Here is a 16,635-nt window from a genome sequence, read left to right on the forward strand (position 1 = left end):
GGGGAGGAGCTCCACCATCTGGAGGGAGGAGCTCCATCAACCAAGGGGAGGAGCTCCACCATCCAGGGGGGAGGAGCTCCACCATCTGGAGGGAGGAGCTCCACCATCCAGGGGGAGGAGCTCCACCATCTGGAGGGAGGAGCTCTAACATCAGGGGGAGGAGCTCCACCATCTGGAGGGAGGAGCTCCATCAACCAAGGGGAGGAGCTCCACCATCCAGGCTATAGGAGCTCCACCATCTGGAGGGAGGAGCTCCACCATCTGGAGGGAGGAGCTCCACCATCTGGAGGGAGGAGCTCCACCATCTGGAGGGAGGAGCTCCACCATCTGGAGGGAGGAGCTCCACCATCTGGAGGGAGGAGCTCCACCATCTAGAGGGAGGAGCTCCACCATCTAGAGGGAGGAGCTCCACCATCTAGAGGGAGGAGCTCCACCATCTAGAGGGAGGAGCTCCACCATCTAGAGGGAGGAGCTCCACCATCTAGAGGGAGGAGCTCCACCATCTAGAGGGAGGAGCTCCACCATCTAGAGGGAGGAGCTCCACCATCTAGAGGGAGGAGCTCCACCATCTAGGGGGAGGAGCTCCACCATCTGGAGGGAGGAGCTCCACCATCCAGGCTATAGGAGCTCCACCATCCAGGCTATAGGAGCTCCACCATCCAGGCTATAGGAGCTCCACCATCCAGGCTATAGGAGCTCCACCATCCAGGCTATAGGAGCTCCACCATCCAGGCTATAGGAGCTCCACCATCCAGGCTATAGGAGCTCCACCATCCAGGCTATAGGAGCTCCACCATCCAGGCTATAGGAGCTCCACCATCTAGAGGGAGGAGCTCCACCATCTAGAGGGAGGAGCTCCACCATCTAGAGGGAGGAGCTCCACCATCTAGAGGGAGGAGCTCCACCATCTAGAGGGAGGAGCTCCACCATCTAGAGGGAGGAGCTCCACCATCTAGAGGGAGGAGCTCCACCATCTAGAGGGAGGAGCTCCACCATCTAGAGGGAGGAGCTCCACCATCTAGAGGGAGGAGCTCCACCATCTAGAGGGAGGAGCTCCACCATCTAGAGGGAGGAGCTCCACCATCTAGAGGGAGGAGCTCCACCATCTAGAGGGAGGAGCTCTAACATCAGGGGGAGGAGCTCTAACATCAGGGGGAGGAGCTCCACCATCTGGAGGGAGGAGCTCCACCATCCAGGGGGAGGAGCTCCACCATCCAGGCTATAGGAGCTCCACCATCCAGGGGGGAGGAGTTCCACCATCAGGGGGAGGAGCTCCACCATCCAGGGGGAGGAGCTCCACCATCCAGGGGGAGGAGCTCCACCATCCAGGCTATAGGAGCTCCACCATCCAGGGGGGAGGAGCTCTAACATCAGGGGGAGGAGCTCCACCATCCAGGGGGAGGAGCTCCACCATCCAGGCTATAGGAGCTCCACCATCCAGGGGGAGGAGCTCCACCATCCAGGCTATAGGAGCTCCACCATCCAGGCTATAGGAGCTCCACCATCCAGGGGGAGGAGCTCCACCATCCAGGCTATAGGAGCTCCAACATCAGGGGGAGGAGCTCTAACATCAGGGGGAGGAGCTCTAACATCAGGGGGAGGAGCTCTAACATCAGGGGGAGGAGCTCCACCATCCACAAAGAAAGGAGTCAGCTGAGGTGGTTCCTCTGGTTAGGATGCCTCCTGGGAGGAGGAACCGGGTCAGAACCAGAACTCACTGGAGGGATTATATATCCCATCTGGACCCCCAGGAGGAGCTGGAGAGCGTCTCTGGGGGGAGGGATGGTCCACTGCTGGACCTGTTGGTTCTGATTCCACCTCAGATCAGAGGAAGATGCATTTCCAAAGGCTTTTATCACTCAGACTGTCTGCAGTTTATCTTTTTCACTGATTCCGTTATTTCTTACTAAAAATATTCCAGAACAACCTTCGCTGTGAGTCTCTCTGACCGTTGTCCTCCTCTTGGCTTCTCGCAGGTCGCTGATGGCGTCCACCCACGTCAACCACAACATTTACATAACGGAGGTGAAGACTGGAAAGTGCCTACATTCCTTGGTGGGCCACCGTAGAACCCCGTGGTGCGTGACCTTTCACCCCACCATTCCTGGCTTGGTGGCCTCCGGGTGCCTTGATGGCGAAGTCCGGATCTGGGACCTGCATGTGAGTAACTCAGCTGAAGCACCGGGTCGGTCCCCTGTGGTCCTCCAGGTTAAATTTACTTTGTTTTAACTCTTTAACCTGTTTTAACTCTGTTTTAACTCTTTTTAAACTCTGTTTAAACTCTGTTTAAACTCTGTTTTAACCTGTTTAAACTCTGTTTTAACCTGTTTAAACTCTGTTTTAACCTGTTTAAACTCTGTTTTAACCTGTTTAAACTCTGTTTTAACTCTGTTTTAACCTGTTTAAACTCTGTTTAAACTCTGTTTTAACCTGTTTAAACTCTGTTTTAACCTGTTTTAACCTGTTTAAACTCTGTTTTAACCTGTTTAAACTCTGTTTTAACCTGTTTTAACCTGTTTAAACTCTGTTTTAAACTCTGTTTTAAACTCTGTTTTAAACTCTGTTTTAAACTCTGTTTAAAACTCTGTTTAAAACTCTGTTTAAAACTCTGTTTAAAACTCTGTTTTAAACTCTGTTTTAAAACTCTGTTTTAAACTCTGTTTAAAACTCTGTTTAAAACTCTGTTTAAAACTCTGTTTAAAACTCTGTTTTAAACTCTGTTTTAAACTCTGTTTAAAACTCTGTTTAAAACTCTGTTTTAAACTCTGTTTTAACTCTGTTTTAAACTCTGTTTTAACTCGTTTTAACCTGTTTTAACTTCATAAACAGTCTATTTCTGACTCGTTTTAAATCAGACGCGTAGAATAAAGTGAATTTTCCCTTCGATGCAGCAGAATCCAGCACCTTTCAGGGCCATTTTCAGGCGTCTTGTCTGTCTCCTGCAGGGTGGAAGCGAGAGCTGGTTCACGGAGAGCAACGTGGCCATCGCCTCCCTGGCCTTCCACCCGACCGCTCAGCTCCTCCTGATCGCCACCAACAACGAGCTGCACTTCTGGGACTGGAGCCGACCGGAGCCCTTCGCCGTGGTCAAGACGGGCAGCGACACGGAGAGAGTGCGGTGGGTTAGGAGAGCGGCTCTGTTGCTATAGCAACACCTACGCTTGTTTTATCGCTGAAAAAAGCTGAAAAACCATAAAGTAACAGAGAAAAGAATAACTAAATGAAACTAAAGAAACTAACTGAACCCTGAGGGAATCTAGGTAAAAGGACAAGAAAACTGACACTAAAATACAAAGAAAGCTCGTTTAATGGTTCCCAAGAGCCTCCACTGAAGCTGTTTCATGACGAACAAACAGAGAAAAGGCAACACGACACACTTAGAAGTCAAAAGTTAAAAGATAAAGAACTTTATCAGAGTGGAAAGGTGACAGATCACCTGCTGAAACTCCTGCAGCTCATCAGCTGTGATGGAAGCAGAGCTGAGAATCTGACCACTGATGGCTGCTCTAACTGACCGGGCTTTGAGTAGTTAGCGCTAAGCGCTAAGCTTCAGGCTAAGCTTCAGGCTAAGCTTCAGGCTAAGCTTCACGCTAAGCTTCAGGCTAAGCTTCAGGCTAAGTTTCAGGCTAAGCTTCAGGCTGAGCTTCAGGCTAAGCTTCAGGCTAAGCTTCAGGCTAAGTTTCAGGCTAAGCTTCAGGCTGAGCTTCAGGCTAACCTTCAGGCTGAGCTTCAGGCTAAGCTTCAGGCTAAGCTTCAGGCTAAGTTTCATGCTAAGCTTCTTCAGGCTAAGCTTCATGCTAAGCTTCATGCTAAGCTTCAGGCTAAGCTTCAGGCTAAGCTTCAGGCTAAGTTTCATGCTAAGCTTCAGGCTAAGTTTCAGGCTAAGCTTCAGGCTGAGCTTCAGGCTAAGTTTCAGGCTAAGCTTCAGGCTAAGCTTCAGGCTAAGTTTCAGGCTAAGCTTCAGGCTGAGCTTCAGGCTAACCTTCAGGCTGAGCTTCAGGCTAAGCTTCAGGCTAAGCTTCAGGCTAAGTTTCATGCTAAGCTTCTTCAGGCTAAGCTTCATGCTAAGCTTCATGCTAAGCTTCAGGCTAAGCTTCAGGCTAAGCTTCACGCTAAGATTCACGGTCCTGGGTCTGCCCCTCGGTTCCTGGGTCTGCCCCTCGGGGCCTGGGTCCTGGGTCCTGGGTCTGTCCCTCGGGGCCTGGGTCCTGGGTCCTGGGTCCTGGGTCTGCCAGTCCTGGATCCTGGAGAGGTGGAGAGTAGTTAACGCTAAGCTTCACGCCGCGGCGCCACCTCTGTGACGGAGAAGAACGACTGGGGCCTTTAGGAGTTTAGCTTTGATCAGTCACAGTTTTGTTCATGTCACCCAGTAAAAACGGGTTCATAATGTACATTTTTCTCTGTTTTAAGTGGTTACAAAAGTGTTTCTTCTGTGATTAATCGATGGAATAATCAATGAATGTGACCTCTTCTGAAATATCCGTTTAAACGCGGTTTCGTGTTGATCATGATCAATATTTACAGATATCCACAGAAAGTTTTTGAAGTCATTTTGATGGATTCTGTGTTCTTTATAGGTTGGTGAGATTTGACCCTCTGGGTCACAACCTGCTGACGGCGATAGTGAATCCATCCAATCAGCAGGTAAGAAGTGTTAAGTCTTTATTAACCTCAGCTGTTTAAGGTACTTTTATTTAGTGTGTAGTTGTTGTTGTTAGGATTTGCCATTTCTCTGCAGTCGTTTATGCTGATGCAGCACTTTATCGTGCACCCTGTGCACGCTCTGTGGTTCGTAACATCTGTCCATCAGCAGGTAGAACAGATTCATTTCCTCTCAGTTAACACGAGGAGACATGATTACAGAAGTTTGTGGTGTTAAAATCTTAATCTAAACAGTTAAAACTTAATTAAAAGCTTAATTTAATAGACTTAACCCTCCTGCTCTTATCTGGGCTTTTATTGTGAAACACGTGCACGTTTACGTCGTGTAACGGCAGACCTGACTGATCCAAAGTAGTTTGAAACAGCTGGGAGACGAGGGTTGCATCACTTCCTCTTCAGTGTGTTGAGTTTGGAAACCTTTGCTCAGTATTTTCAGCATCAGGGACTATTTTGAGGAATTTTCTCTGTGGTTTAAAGTCAGCTGCAGGTTAGTCAGAGGAGGGAAAGGTGCTGAAACGTTCCTTTAGTTTTTATTGATTTCTCTCAGGACCTGAGTGAATGTTTGGGTTCCTGCAGCCAGCGTTGTGTTTCTGGTAACCTTCCTGGGTTCCTGCAGCCAGCGTTGTGTTTCTGCTAACCTTCCTGGGTTCCTGCAGCCAGCGTTGTGTTTCTGGTAACCTTCCTGGGTTCCTGCAGCCAGCGTTGTGTTTCTGGTAACCTTCCTGGGTTCCTGCAGCCAGCGTTGTGTTTCTGGTAACCTTCCTGCAGCCAGCGTTGTGTTTCTGCTAACCTTCCTGGGTTCCTGCAGCCAGCGTTGTGTTTCTGCTAACCTTCCTAGGTTCCTGCAGCCAGCGTTGTGTTTCTGCTAACCTTCCTGGTGTCCTGCAGCCAGCGTTGTGTTTCTGGTAACCTTCCTGGTGTCCTGCAGCCAGCGTTGTGTTTCTGCTAACCTTCCTGGTGTCCTGCAGCCAGCGTTGTGTTTCTGCTAACCTTCCTAGGTTCCTGCAGCCAGCGTTGTGTTTCTGCTAACCTTCCTGGTGTCCTGCAGCCAGCGTTGTGTTTCTGGTAACCTTCCTAGGATCCTGCAGCCAGCGTTGTGTTTCTGGTAACCTTCCTAGGATCCTGCAGCCAGCGTTGTGTTTCTGCTAACCTTCCTGGGGTCCTGCAGCCAGCGTTGTGTTTCTGGTAACCTTCCTAGGATCCTGCAGCCAGCGTTGTGTTTCTGGTAACCTTCCTGGTGTCCTGCAGCCAGCGTTGTGTTTCTGCTAACCTTCCTGGGTTCCTGCAGCCAGCGTTGTGTTTCTGCTAACCTTCCTAGGTTCCTGCAGCCAGCGTTGTGTTTCTGGTAACCTTCCTGGTGTCCTGCAGCCAGCGTTGTGTTTCTGGTAACCTTCCTGGGATCCTGCAGCCAGCGTTGTGTTTCTGCTAACCTTCCTGGGTTCCTGCAGCCAGCGTTGTGTTTCTGGTAACCTTCCTGGGTTCCTGCAGCCAGCGTTGTGTTTCTGCTAACCTTCCTGGGTTCCTGCAGCCAGCGTTGTGTTTCTGGTAACCTTCCTGGGTTCCTGCAGCCAGCGTTGTGTTTCTGCTAACCTTCCTGGGTTCCTGCAGCCAGCGTTGTGTTTCTGCTAACCTTCCTGGGTTCCTGCAGCCAGCGTTGTGTTTCTGCTAACCTTCCTGGGTTCCTGCAGCCAGCGTTGTGTTTCTGCTAACCTTCCTAGGATCCTGCAGCCAGCGTTGTGTTTCTGCTAACCTTCCTGGGTTCCTGCAGCCAGCGTTGTGTTTCTGCTAACCTTCCTGCAGCCAGCGTTGTGTTTCTGCTAACCTTCCTGGGTTCCTGCAGCCAGCGTTGTGTTTCTGGTAACCTTCCTGGGTTCCTGCAGCCAGCGTTGTGTTTCTGCTAACCTTCCTGGGTTCCTGCAGCCAGCGTTGTGTTTCTGCTAACCTTCCTGGGTTCCTGCAGCCAGCGTTGTGTTTCTGCTAACCTTCCTAGGATCCTGCAGCCAGCGTTGTGTTTCTGGTAACCTTCCTAGGATCCTGCAGCCAGCGTTGTGTTTCTGGTAACCTTCCTGGGTTCCTGCAGCCAGCGTTGTGTTTCTGCTAACCTTCCTAGGATCCTGCAGCCAGCGTTGTGTTTCTGCTAACCTTCCTGGGTTCCTGCAGCCAGCGTTGTGTTTCTGCTAACCTTCCTAGGATCCTGCAGCCAGCGTTGTGTTTCTGGTAACCTTCCTAGGTTCCTGCAGCCAGCGTTGTGTTTCTGCTAACCTTCCTGGGTTCCTGCAGCCAGCGTTGTGTTTCTGCTAACCTTCCTAGGATCCTGCAGCCAGCGTTGTGTTTCTGGTAACCTTCCTAGGATCCTGCAGCCAGCGTTGTGTTTCTGGGAACCTTCCTAGGTTCCTGCAGCCAGCGTTGTGTTTCTGGGAACCTTCCTAGGTTCCTGCAGCCAGCGTTGTGTTTCTGCTAACCTTCCTAGGATCCTGCAGCCAGCGTTGTGTTTCTGGGAACCTTCCTAGGTTCCTGCAGCCAGCGTTGTGTTTCTGCTAACCTTCCTGGGGTCCTGCAGCCAGCGTTGTGTTTCTGGTAACCTTCCTAGGATCCTGCAGCCAGCGTTGTGTTTCTGGTAACCTTCCTGGGTTCCTGCAGCCAGCGTTGTGTTTCTGGTAACCTTCCTGGGTTCCTGCAGCCAGCGTTGTGTTTCTGGTAACCTTCCTAGGTTCCTGCAGCCAGCGTTGTGTTTCTGGTAACCTTCCTGGGTTCCTGCAGCCAGCGTTGTGTTTCTGCTAACCTTCCTGGGTTCCTGCAGCCAGCGTTGTGTTTCTGGTAACCTTCCTGGGATCCTGCAGCCAGCGTTGTGTTTCTGGTAACCTTCCTAGGATACTGCAGCCAGCGTTGTGTTTCTGCTAACCTTCCTGGGTTCCTGCAGCCAGCGTTGTGTTTCTGCTAACCTTCCTGGGTTCCTGCAGCCAGCGTTGTGTTTCTGGTAACCTTCCTGGTTCCTGCAGCCAGCGTTGTGTTTCTGGTAACCTTCCTGGTGTCCTGCAGCCAGCGTTGTGTTTCTGGTAACCTTCCTGGGGTCCTGCAGCCAGCGTTGTGTTTCTGGTAACCTTCCTGGGATCCTGCAGCCAGCGTTGTGTTTCTGGTAACCTTCCTGGGTTCCTGCAGCCAGCGTTGTGTTTCTGGTAACCTTCCTAGGATCCTGCAGCCAGCGTTGTGTTTCTGGTAACCTTCCTAGGATACTGCAGCCAGCGTTGTGTTTCTGGTAACCTTCCTGGGTTCCTGCAGCCAGCGTTGTGTTTCTGCTAACCTTCCTGGGATCCTGCAGCCAGCGTTGTGTTTCTGCTAACCTTCCTGGTGTCTCTGTGCTGTCTCTCAGAACGAGGAGGACTCCGAGGTTCCGATGGACAGCGTTGAGATGCCGCACTTCCGCCAGCGCTCCTTCCTGCCCTCTCAGCCGGTTCGCCGCACACCGATCCTCCACAACTTCCTCCACATCCTGTCGTCTCGCTCTCCGGGGGCGCAGGCAGGCGGCGAGCAGACCCGGCCTCTTGGGGAGAACGGGACGAGCATCGGAGAATCTCCCAGCATGCCCCTGGCCCAGTACCCCAGCTCTGAGCGCGGGACGCCGTTCCCCGGCTGCACCCAGCACCTGGGCATGGTGTGCCTGTGCAGCCGCTGCTCCCTCAGCCGCCCCCCCTCCCTGGCTGCAGACGCTCCCTCTGTGACGCTGTCCGATCCCAGGGTGTCGTCTGACACTCCCACGCTTTCCACAGCCTCCACCTTCTCCTCGGCCCGGACCGAGCCCAGGCAGCCCTCGGAGCGCCCCTCCGCCTTCACCTCAGTGTACTACAGCGCCGGCACGTCTCTTAATCCCATCGTCCCGAGCAGCATCGAGCCGCACTCCGCCCCCAGGCCAGGACCAGACTGGACTCGAAATCTGCTGAGCATGAGGGAAGGTGGTGTTAGCCCAGGTATGCTGCCTCCCAGGACCTCCTCTTCCTCCTCCATCAGCCTTCTGTCAGTGCTCCGTCAGCAGGACGGCTCCTCCCACTCACCGGTTTACACCTCCGCCACCGAGGGGCGAGGTTTCCCCCAGCAAGGAGAGGCCGGGGCCCGGGACGCCGCCGGGACGAGCAGCGGGCATCACCCGTTCTGGGACGGCTCCCGCAGCAACACCACCTCCTCCTTTCGCAACGTGCTGCAGTGCAACCTGAGCCGCTACTTCCTGGAGATCGACCGCATCGACATCGACCCGTCGCTGGGGGGCAGCATGGCGGATGGCGGCCAGGAGCCGAACCAGGAGCTGCTCAATAACAACATGGACCCAGACCGACCGGGACCATCCTCTTCGTCCTCCACATCCTCCCCGACCATCATCCACTACCAGCCTCCTCTCCCTCCTCCCCCCACCTCCCACAGCCTGGAGAACAATGTTCCTCCCCCGGCCTCTCGGGGCCACCTGAACCGCTGCCGGGCCTGCCACAACCTGCTGACCTTCAACCACGACTCTCAGCGCTGGGAGCGCACCAACCAGACCTCCTCCACCTCTGCCTCCACGCTGGAGCCTTCCTCGTCCTCCTTCCCTTCATCTGCACCTCCCTGGCAGCCCGAGGAAGGGAGACGGGGGCTGCAAGTTCAAACACAAGAGAGGAGGGTGCCTCCAGAGCCCAGCGAGCAGCCGCCTCCTCCTCCCCCAGGTGGGGGACCGGGAACAGTGGCCTTCCCCATAGCCCCGCCCCCCAGCCAGCCTGCGGAGCAGACGGTGGGTTTGGTGTACAACCAGGACACGGCGCAGTGGGAGAGGGTTTACCGACAGGCCACCACCAGCCGAACGGCAGAGCCACCGGAGGCCTTAAGCCAAGAAATGCCTGTTGATCCCCCAGATGAAGACTCCCTGAGGAGGTACGCGCTCTGAAAGTATCATTTAGTCACGAGATGTTGTAATAACCTTCAGCTGATCCACACGTCTCCGGTTCTCACAGGCGGCTGCTGGAATCGTCGCTGTTATCGCTGTCTCGCTATGACATGTCAGGGTCAAGAGATCACCCCATTTACCCCGACCCAGCCAGGTAGGCACCACACTGACCTGTAAACAGCCGGGTACTGACCTGAGAACAGCCGGGTACTGACCTGTAAACAGCCGGGTACTGACCTGAGAACAGCCAGGTACTGACCTGAGAACAGCCAGGTACTGACCTGTAAACAGCCGGGTACTGACCTGAGAACAGCCAGGTACTGACCTGTGAACAGCCAGATACTGACCTGTAAACAGCCGGGTACTGACCTGAAAACAGCCGGGTACTGACCTGTAAACAGCCGGGTACTGACCTGAGAACAGCCGGGTACTGACCTGAGAACAGCCGGGTACTGACCTGAGAACAGCCGGGTACTGACCTGAGAACAGCCGGGTACTGACCTGAGAACAGCCGGGTACTGACCTGAGAACAGCCGGGTACTGACCTGAGAACAGCCGGGTACTGACCTGAGAACAGCCAGGTACTGACCTGACAGCCAGGTACTGACCTGTAAACAGCCAGGTACTGACCTGAGAACAGCCGGGTTCTTGTTCCCGCCCTTTTTCCAGCTGACTGCTGGGGATTGGTTTATGTCAGTCATGTGATTGAACCCAAATCCAACCAATAAAACCCGGTTTCTCAGATTCTAACGGTGATTTCTGCCTGAAGCAGAAGGAACTGAGCCGATCTCCTTTGTTCTGCAGACTCTCTCCAGCGGCGTACTACGCTCAGAGGATGATCCAGTACCTGTCGAGACGGGACAGCATCCGCCAGCGGTCTCTGCGGTACCAGCAGAACCGCCTGCGGGCCATGTCCACCTCCTCCGACAGCCCGGCCAGCAACCCGCCCAGCTCCATGGACAACAGCGACGTGGACTTCGAGGACCTGGAGTGAGTGTCCTGTCTCAGAAAGCCCAATCAGAGCCAAGCTGGTGTTGCTATGACAACCGGGAGTCAGGGCAGCTGAGAAGTGAACAAAAAATGACCAAATAAAAAGAAAGAGACTTTAGTTTAAACCTTTTTTTAAACATTTTTCTGAGGCTTTAAGCTAATGTGTCACCTTTTAAAGCTTTAAAGCTTCTTCTTCTCATTTATATTTCAGTTAATATCAGGTGAATAATTAAGAGCAGAATTGAGCCCAATCAGAGCCAAGCTGGTGTTGCTATGACAACCGGGACTCCGGGGCAGCTGAGGAGTGGACAAAAAAATGACCAAATAAAAAGAAAGAAACCTTTTTTTAAACATTTTTCTGAGGCTTTAAGCTAATGTGTCACCTTTAAAGCTTCTTCTTCTCATTTATATTTCAGTTAATATCAGGTGAATAATTCAGAGCAGAATTGAGTTTGAACTGATTCGTTTCAGACTAAAACACCAGAAGCAACATGAAATATTCTGTTAAACTTTATCTTCTCGAGCAGTTTCAGCCCTCTGAGCTTTTTTCTTTGTTAGACTGCGATAATCTCAAGTTTTAACACCTTCAGAAGTTATTTAAAGCCGACTTCCTGCTCAGAAATGTTGTTTTTTTGTGTCTCCTTTCACCCAAAGTGACCAAACTGTGATTCCCTGCCATCAGAACTTATCTTTAACCTTTGACCTGAATCCTGTGAAATGCCTGAACATGTTGTGCACGTTTTGTGCACGTTCCCCACTGACTGTTTCCTGTGTTTCCAGTGATAATGGAGACAGAGCGAGGCACAGGACACCACGAAATGCCAGGATGTCTGCGCCCTCGCTTGGTCGCTTCGTGCCTCGGTCAGTCGACTCATCGAGTCTGTCGCCCTGCTGTCACATGATCACTTCTTACCTGCTTTTTAACCTTTATACCTTTCCCTCCCGTCCTCCGGCAGTCGGTTCCTCCTGCCTGAGTACCTGCCCTACGCTGGAATCTTCCATGAACGAGGGCAGCCTGGACTGGCCACACACTCCTCTGTCAACAGAGTGCTCGCTGGTAAACACACACAGCCACCAGCTCCAACCCAAACGTTGACTTTTTGTATGTTTAGTTTGACCGTTTAAACTAAAATTCTCTGATTTAACCACCGAAGGCCCCCCACCCTGACTGAAAAAGGCTGAAAGTCCCACATTAATATCAGATCTGGTTTCTACCACCAGATAACAGACATGTTTTATCTGAATTATCCCTGAATTAAGGGTCTTCATGTTCAAAATAACTTCCTGTTAGCTCGTGCAGCTAACAGGAAGTGTTTGGCCGTTAGCTCCTGCAGCTAACAGGAAGTGTTTGGCCGTTAGTTCGTGCAGCTAACAGGAAGTGTTTGGCCGTTAGCTCCTGCAGCTAACAGCAAGTGTTTGGCCGTTAGCTCCTGCAGCTAACAGCAAGTGTTTGGCCGTTAGCTCCTGCAGCTAACAGCAAGTGTTTGGTTGTTAGCTCCTGCAGCTAACAGCAAGTGTTTGGCCGTTAGCTCCTGCAGCTAACAGCAAGTGTTTGGCCGTTAGCTCCTGCAGCTAACAGCAAGTGTTTGGCCATTAGCTCCTGCAGCTAACAGCAAGTGTTTGGCCGTTAGCTCCTGCAGCTAACAGCAAGTGTTTGGCCGTTAGCTCCTGCAGCTAACAGCAAGTGTTTGGCCGTTAGCTCCTGCAGCTAACAGCAAGTGTTTGGCCGTTAGCTCCTGCAGCTAACAGCAAGTGTTTGGCCGTTAGCTCATGCAGCTAACGGGAAGTGTTTGGCCGTTAGCTCCTGCAGCTAACAGAAAGTCTTTGGCCGTTAGCTCCTGCAGCTAACAGAAGTGTTTATATGGAAGATGTCCGAGTGAAATTTGGAGAACATGAATGAAAATATTTAAACAGAGAAGATGTTTTGGTTCAAATCTTTGAAGATTCGGAGCGTGAGAATTTCCCTCAGAGAGTGACGGGGAAAAGGTGGAGATAGATGGGACTGTATGTTCAAAATCCAGTGATTAAACTTACTTTCTTCATGGTCTTCGGGCCACTCTCAGAAATGTTAAGATGCTGAAAGCTGGCTGTCAGAATGTAAAGTTTTCTGTCTTTACCTTTAGTGTTGCTTCTTTAAAAGTATGACTGGAGGTCACAAACATGACGACCTCACTTCCTTCCTCATCTTACTGGTTTCAAACCCTGCAAATACACCTTTTATTCAGCACTGGAACTGATTCATGTGCAGATAACACACGTGAACAGCTGTTTTTGTGTTTTTAGATGATTTGACTTTGTTTTGTTGTGTTAAAGCAGCAGAAGAAGAGTTTCCTGCCCAAACATCTGGATGTAAATGTAGCCTCGGCTTGGAGGACGTCTTTAAAGCTGTTTTCTCTCGCTGTTGTCAGGGGCGTCGATCGGAGACGGCCAGTCTGCGGTCGCCAGCAACATCGCCAACACCACCTACCGTCTGCAGTGGTGGGACTTCACCAAGTTCGACCTGCCTGAGATCAGCAACGGTACCAGAGCTTCCTACTGTGTCTGTGACAGCCTGCTGATCAGAGCTGAATTCTGTCATATGAAGGCATTTAATGAGCTGATATTCCTTTTTGGGGCTATTTTTCTGTACTTTTACACCTCAGATGACCTCACTGCATCGTTTTATTTGGTGTCCAGTGTGTTTTAAAGTTTTCAGGCTGATCTAAAACTGTCACTGTTGACTTTATGCATTTAAAGGGTCACAATATGACTCCAGAGACTAAAGCAAAGTACTTCCAACTCTTTGGAATGAGTCTAAATCAGGGGTCGGGAACCTTTTTCACTAAGAGAGCCATGAAAGCTAAAAATTTGGAAATTTATTTCAATGAGAGCCATATAATATATTTTAAAAGTGAATTCAACTAAATGTCAGTATAATAAGCCTCTGAATTTATTAGCATATTATATTAGCATATTATTTATTAGCATATATTAGCATATTATTTATTAGCATACTCGCCATCTGTGAATGGTTTTCCGTTCCTCACTATTGCTAAAGATCCAGCAAAGCTAGCAGAATTATAGTCACCTCGCCGGGTTGCTGCTGGCTGCTTGTACCCTGCTCAGTAGCTCTAGCTTGTACCCCGCTCAGTAGCTCTAGCTTGTACCCTGCTCAGTAGCTCTAGCTTGTACCCTGCTCAGTAGCTCTAGCTTGTACCCTGCTCAGTAGCTCTAGCTTGTACCCTGCTCAGTAGCTCTAGCTTGTACCCCGCTCAGTAGCTCTAGCTTGTACCCTGCTCAGTAGCTCTAGCTTGTACCCTGCTCAGTAGCTCTAGCTTGTACCCTGCTCGGTAGCTCTAGCTTGTACCCCGCTCGGTAGCTCTAGCTTGTACCCCGCTCGGTAGCTCTAGCTTGTACCCCGCTCGGTAGCTCTAGCTTGTACCCCGCTCGGTAGCTCTAGCTTGTACCCCGCTCGGTAGCTCTAGCTTGTACCCCGCTCAGTAGCTCTAGCTTGTACCCCGCTCGGTAGCTCTAGCTTGTACCCCGCTCGGTAGCTCTAGCTTGTACCCCGCTCGGTAGCTCTAGCTTGTACCCTGCTCAGTAGCTTTAGCTTGTACCCTGCTCAGTAGCTTTAGCTTGTACCCTGCTCAGTAGCTCTTGGCACGCTTTCTTTCGGCTGTCTCCTGCCGGGTATTTTGATGCAAAGGTAGCATGGCGCGTGTCGAAGTGCCGCTTTACATTCGACCGTTTCATCGATATAATTTTGTCTTTGCAAATTAGACACACCGCAGAATTTGCTCTCTCCAGAAAGGAGAATTCTTCAGTCCATTCGGCCTGAAATGTACGATACTCGTCATCTTTTTTTCTTCGTCGAAGGGTTAGCTTTGAGCTAATGAGCGAGCAGACTGATTCTAAAGGGGGCGTTTACCTGTTTTACAACGGCCAACGGCCAACGTAGTCCAGTATCATCCAATTAAAATCATGGACAGTTGCTCCTGCAGCCCTGAGCAGGACATGAAAAATCGATGGATGGATTAAAACAAGTGAGAATATTTCGTTTTATCTGCGAGCCAGAGGCAATCATCAAAAGAGCCACACCTGGCTCGCAAGCCACAGGTTCCCGACCCCTGCTTTAAAGGGTCACAATATGACTCCAGTGACTAATCCAAAGTACTTCCAACTCTTTGGGATGAGTCTAAATGATTAAAGTGCCGCCACTTTTAGGATATTTGCTGCTCCTGGGTCGTAAAAGTCTTCAAATCCCCCCAAAAAGTCCTTCAGATAAGAGCAACGAGCCTAAAAGCAGTTTGAGAGGAGATTCTGATCATTGTTGCTCATCCTCTCCAGCCTCGGTCAATGTTCTGGTGCCAAACTGTAAAATCTACAACGACGCCAGCTGCGACATCTCAGCAGACGGCCAGCTGCTGGCGGTCTTCATCCCCAGCAGTCAGCGGGGTTTCCCAGACGAGGGCATCCTGGCCATCTACTCTCTGGCTCCACACAACCTGGGGGAGATGCTCTACACCAAGAGATTCGGTGCGGTTTCTTTCGTTGTTCACTTTCAGACTCGGTCCCCGTGGAGGCTGTGAAAACCTCTGACGCCTTTGCTCCACAGGTCCCAACGCCATCTCTGTCAGCTTGTCTCCGATGGGCTGCTACGTGATGGTGGGCCTGGCCTCTCGCAGGATCCTGCTGCATCCCACCACTGACCACATGGTGGCGCAAGTCTTCCGCCTGCAGCAGCCCCACGGAGGAGAGACCTCCATGAGGGTCTGTGAATCTGGTGATTCTCTCGTAGCTTACAGATGTTTCTTTGGCGTGTTCCTCATCTGGTTTTGTTGGTTTCAGATGGTGTTCAACGTGGTTTACCCCATGGCTCCGGACCAGCGGCGCCACGTCAGCATCAACTCTGCTCGCTGGCTGCCGGATCCTGGAATAGGCCTCGCTTACGGAACCAACAAGGGAGACCTGGTGATCTGCCGCCCCGTGTAAGTCCTCTGACTCTGAGACATGACATCACATGATGAGGTGCTGGCAGGGCGTCCTGTTTACACATCAGCAGCAGGGTGGAGGTCTGTGGGGTGGAGGACCGGTTCAGAGCTGCTGGTTTGGTTCAGTGGACTTCAAACAAATACTCACAAGAGCTTGAATCAGGTCAGCTGGACTTCTTCTTCTTCTTGGATCTTGAAGATGTTTCACCTCTCATCTGAAAGGAGTGTCAGCTGGACTTCTTCTTCTTCTTGGATCTTGAAGATGTTTCACCTCTCATCTGAAAGGAGTGTCAGCTGGACTTCTTCTTCTTCTTGGATCTTGAAGATGTTTCACCTCTCATCTGAAAGGAGTGTCAGCTGGACTTCTTCTTCTTCTTCTTGGATCTTGAAGATGTTTCACCTCTCATCTGAAAGGAGTGTCAGCTGGACTTCTTCTTCTTGGATCTTGAAGATGTTTCACCTCTCATCTGAAAGGAGTGTCAGCTGGACTTCTTCTTCTTCTTGGATCTTAAAGATGTTTCACCTCTCATCTGAAAGGAGTGTCAGCTGGACTTCTTCTTCTTCTTGGATCTTGAAGATGTTTCACCTCTCATCTGAAAGGAGTGTCAGCTGGACTTCTTCTTCTTCTTGGATCTTGAAGATGTTTCACCTCTCATCTGAAAGGAGTGTCAGCTGGACTTCTTCTTCTTCTTGGATCTTGAAGATGTTTCACCTCTCATCTGAAAGGAGTGTCAGCTGGACTTCTTCTTCTTCTTGGATCTTGAAGATGTTTCACCTCTCATCTGAAAGGAGTGTCAGCTGGACTTCTTCTTCTTCTTGGATCTTAAAGATGTTTCACCTCTCATCTGAAAGGAGTGTCAGCTGGACTTCTTCTTCTTCTTGGATCTTGAAGATGTTTCACCTCTCATCTGAAAGGAGTGTCAGCTGGACTTCTTCTTCTTCTTGGATGTTGAAGATGTTTCACCTCTCATCTGAAAGGAGTGTCAGCTGGACTTCTTCTTCTTCTTGGATCTTGAAGATGTTTCACCTCTCATCTGAAAGGAGTGTCAGCTGGACTTCTTCTTCTTCTTGGATCTTAAAGATGTTTCATCTCTCATCTGAAAG

At 50.9% G+C, this 16,635-nt stretch overlaps 1 protein-coding gene across 3 annotated transcripts in view; it reads left to right on the forward strand.

Moving 5' to 3' along the window:
* Positions 1–16,635, forward strand: part of ambra1b (autophagy/beclin-1 regulator 1b) — a 36,211-nt gene that overhangs the window by 9,710 nt on the left and 9,866 nt on the right. For all 3 annotated transcript variants that reach the window (XM_072386769.1, XM_072386771.1, XM_072386770.1), the window contains exons 4-15: positions 1,977–2,160; positions 2,946–3,118; positions 4,578–4,644; positions 8,033–9,558; positions 9,639–9,725; positions 10,376–10,561; positions 11,342–11,422; positions 11,518–11,618; positions 12,970–13,080; positions 14,888–15,076; positions 15,156–15,310; positions 15,389–15,528. In XM_072386769.1, coding sequence (XP_072242870.1) covers positions 1,977–2,160; positions 2,946–3,118; positions 4,578–4,644; positions 8,033–9,558; positions 9,639–9,725; positions 10,376–10,561; positions 11,342–11,422; positions 11,518–11,618; positions 12,970–13,080; positions 14,888–15,076; positions 15,156–15,310; positions 15,389–15,528 — 3,000 coding nt within the window. The remainder of the gene's footprint in view (positions 1–1,976; positions 2,161–2,945; positions 3,119–4,577; positions 4,645–8,032; positions 9,559–9,638; positions 9,726–10,375; positions 10,562–11,341; positions 11,423–11,517; positions 11,619–12,969; positions 13,081–14,887; positions 15,077–15,155; positions 15,311–15,388; positions 15,529–16,635) is intronic.

Source organism: Leuresthes tenuis, unplaced genomic scaffold, assembly GCF_036924035.1.
Source record: "Leuresthes tenuis unplaced genomic scaffold, fLeuTen1.0.hap1 SCAF_5, whole genome shotgun sequence".
NCBI classification, from domain to species: Eukaryota; Metazoa; Chordata; class Actinopteri; order Atheriniformes; family Atherinopsidae; genus Leuresthes; species Leuresthes tenuis.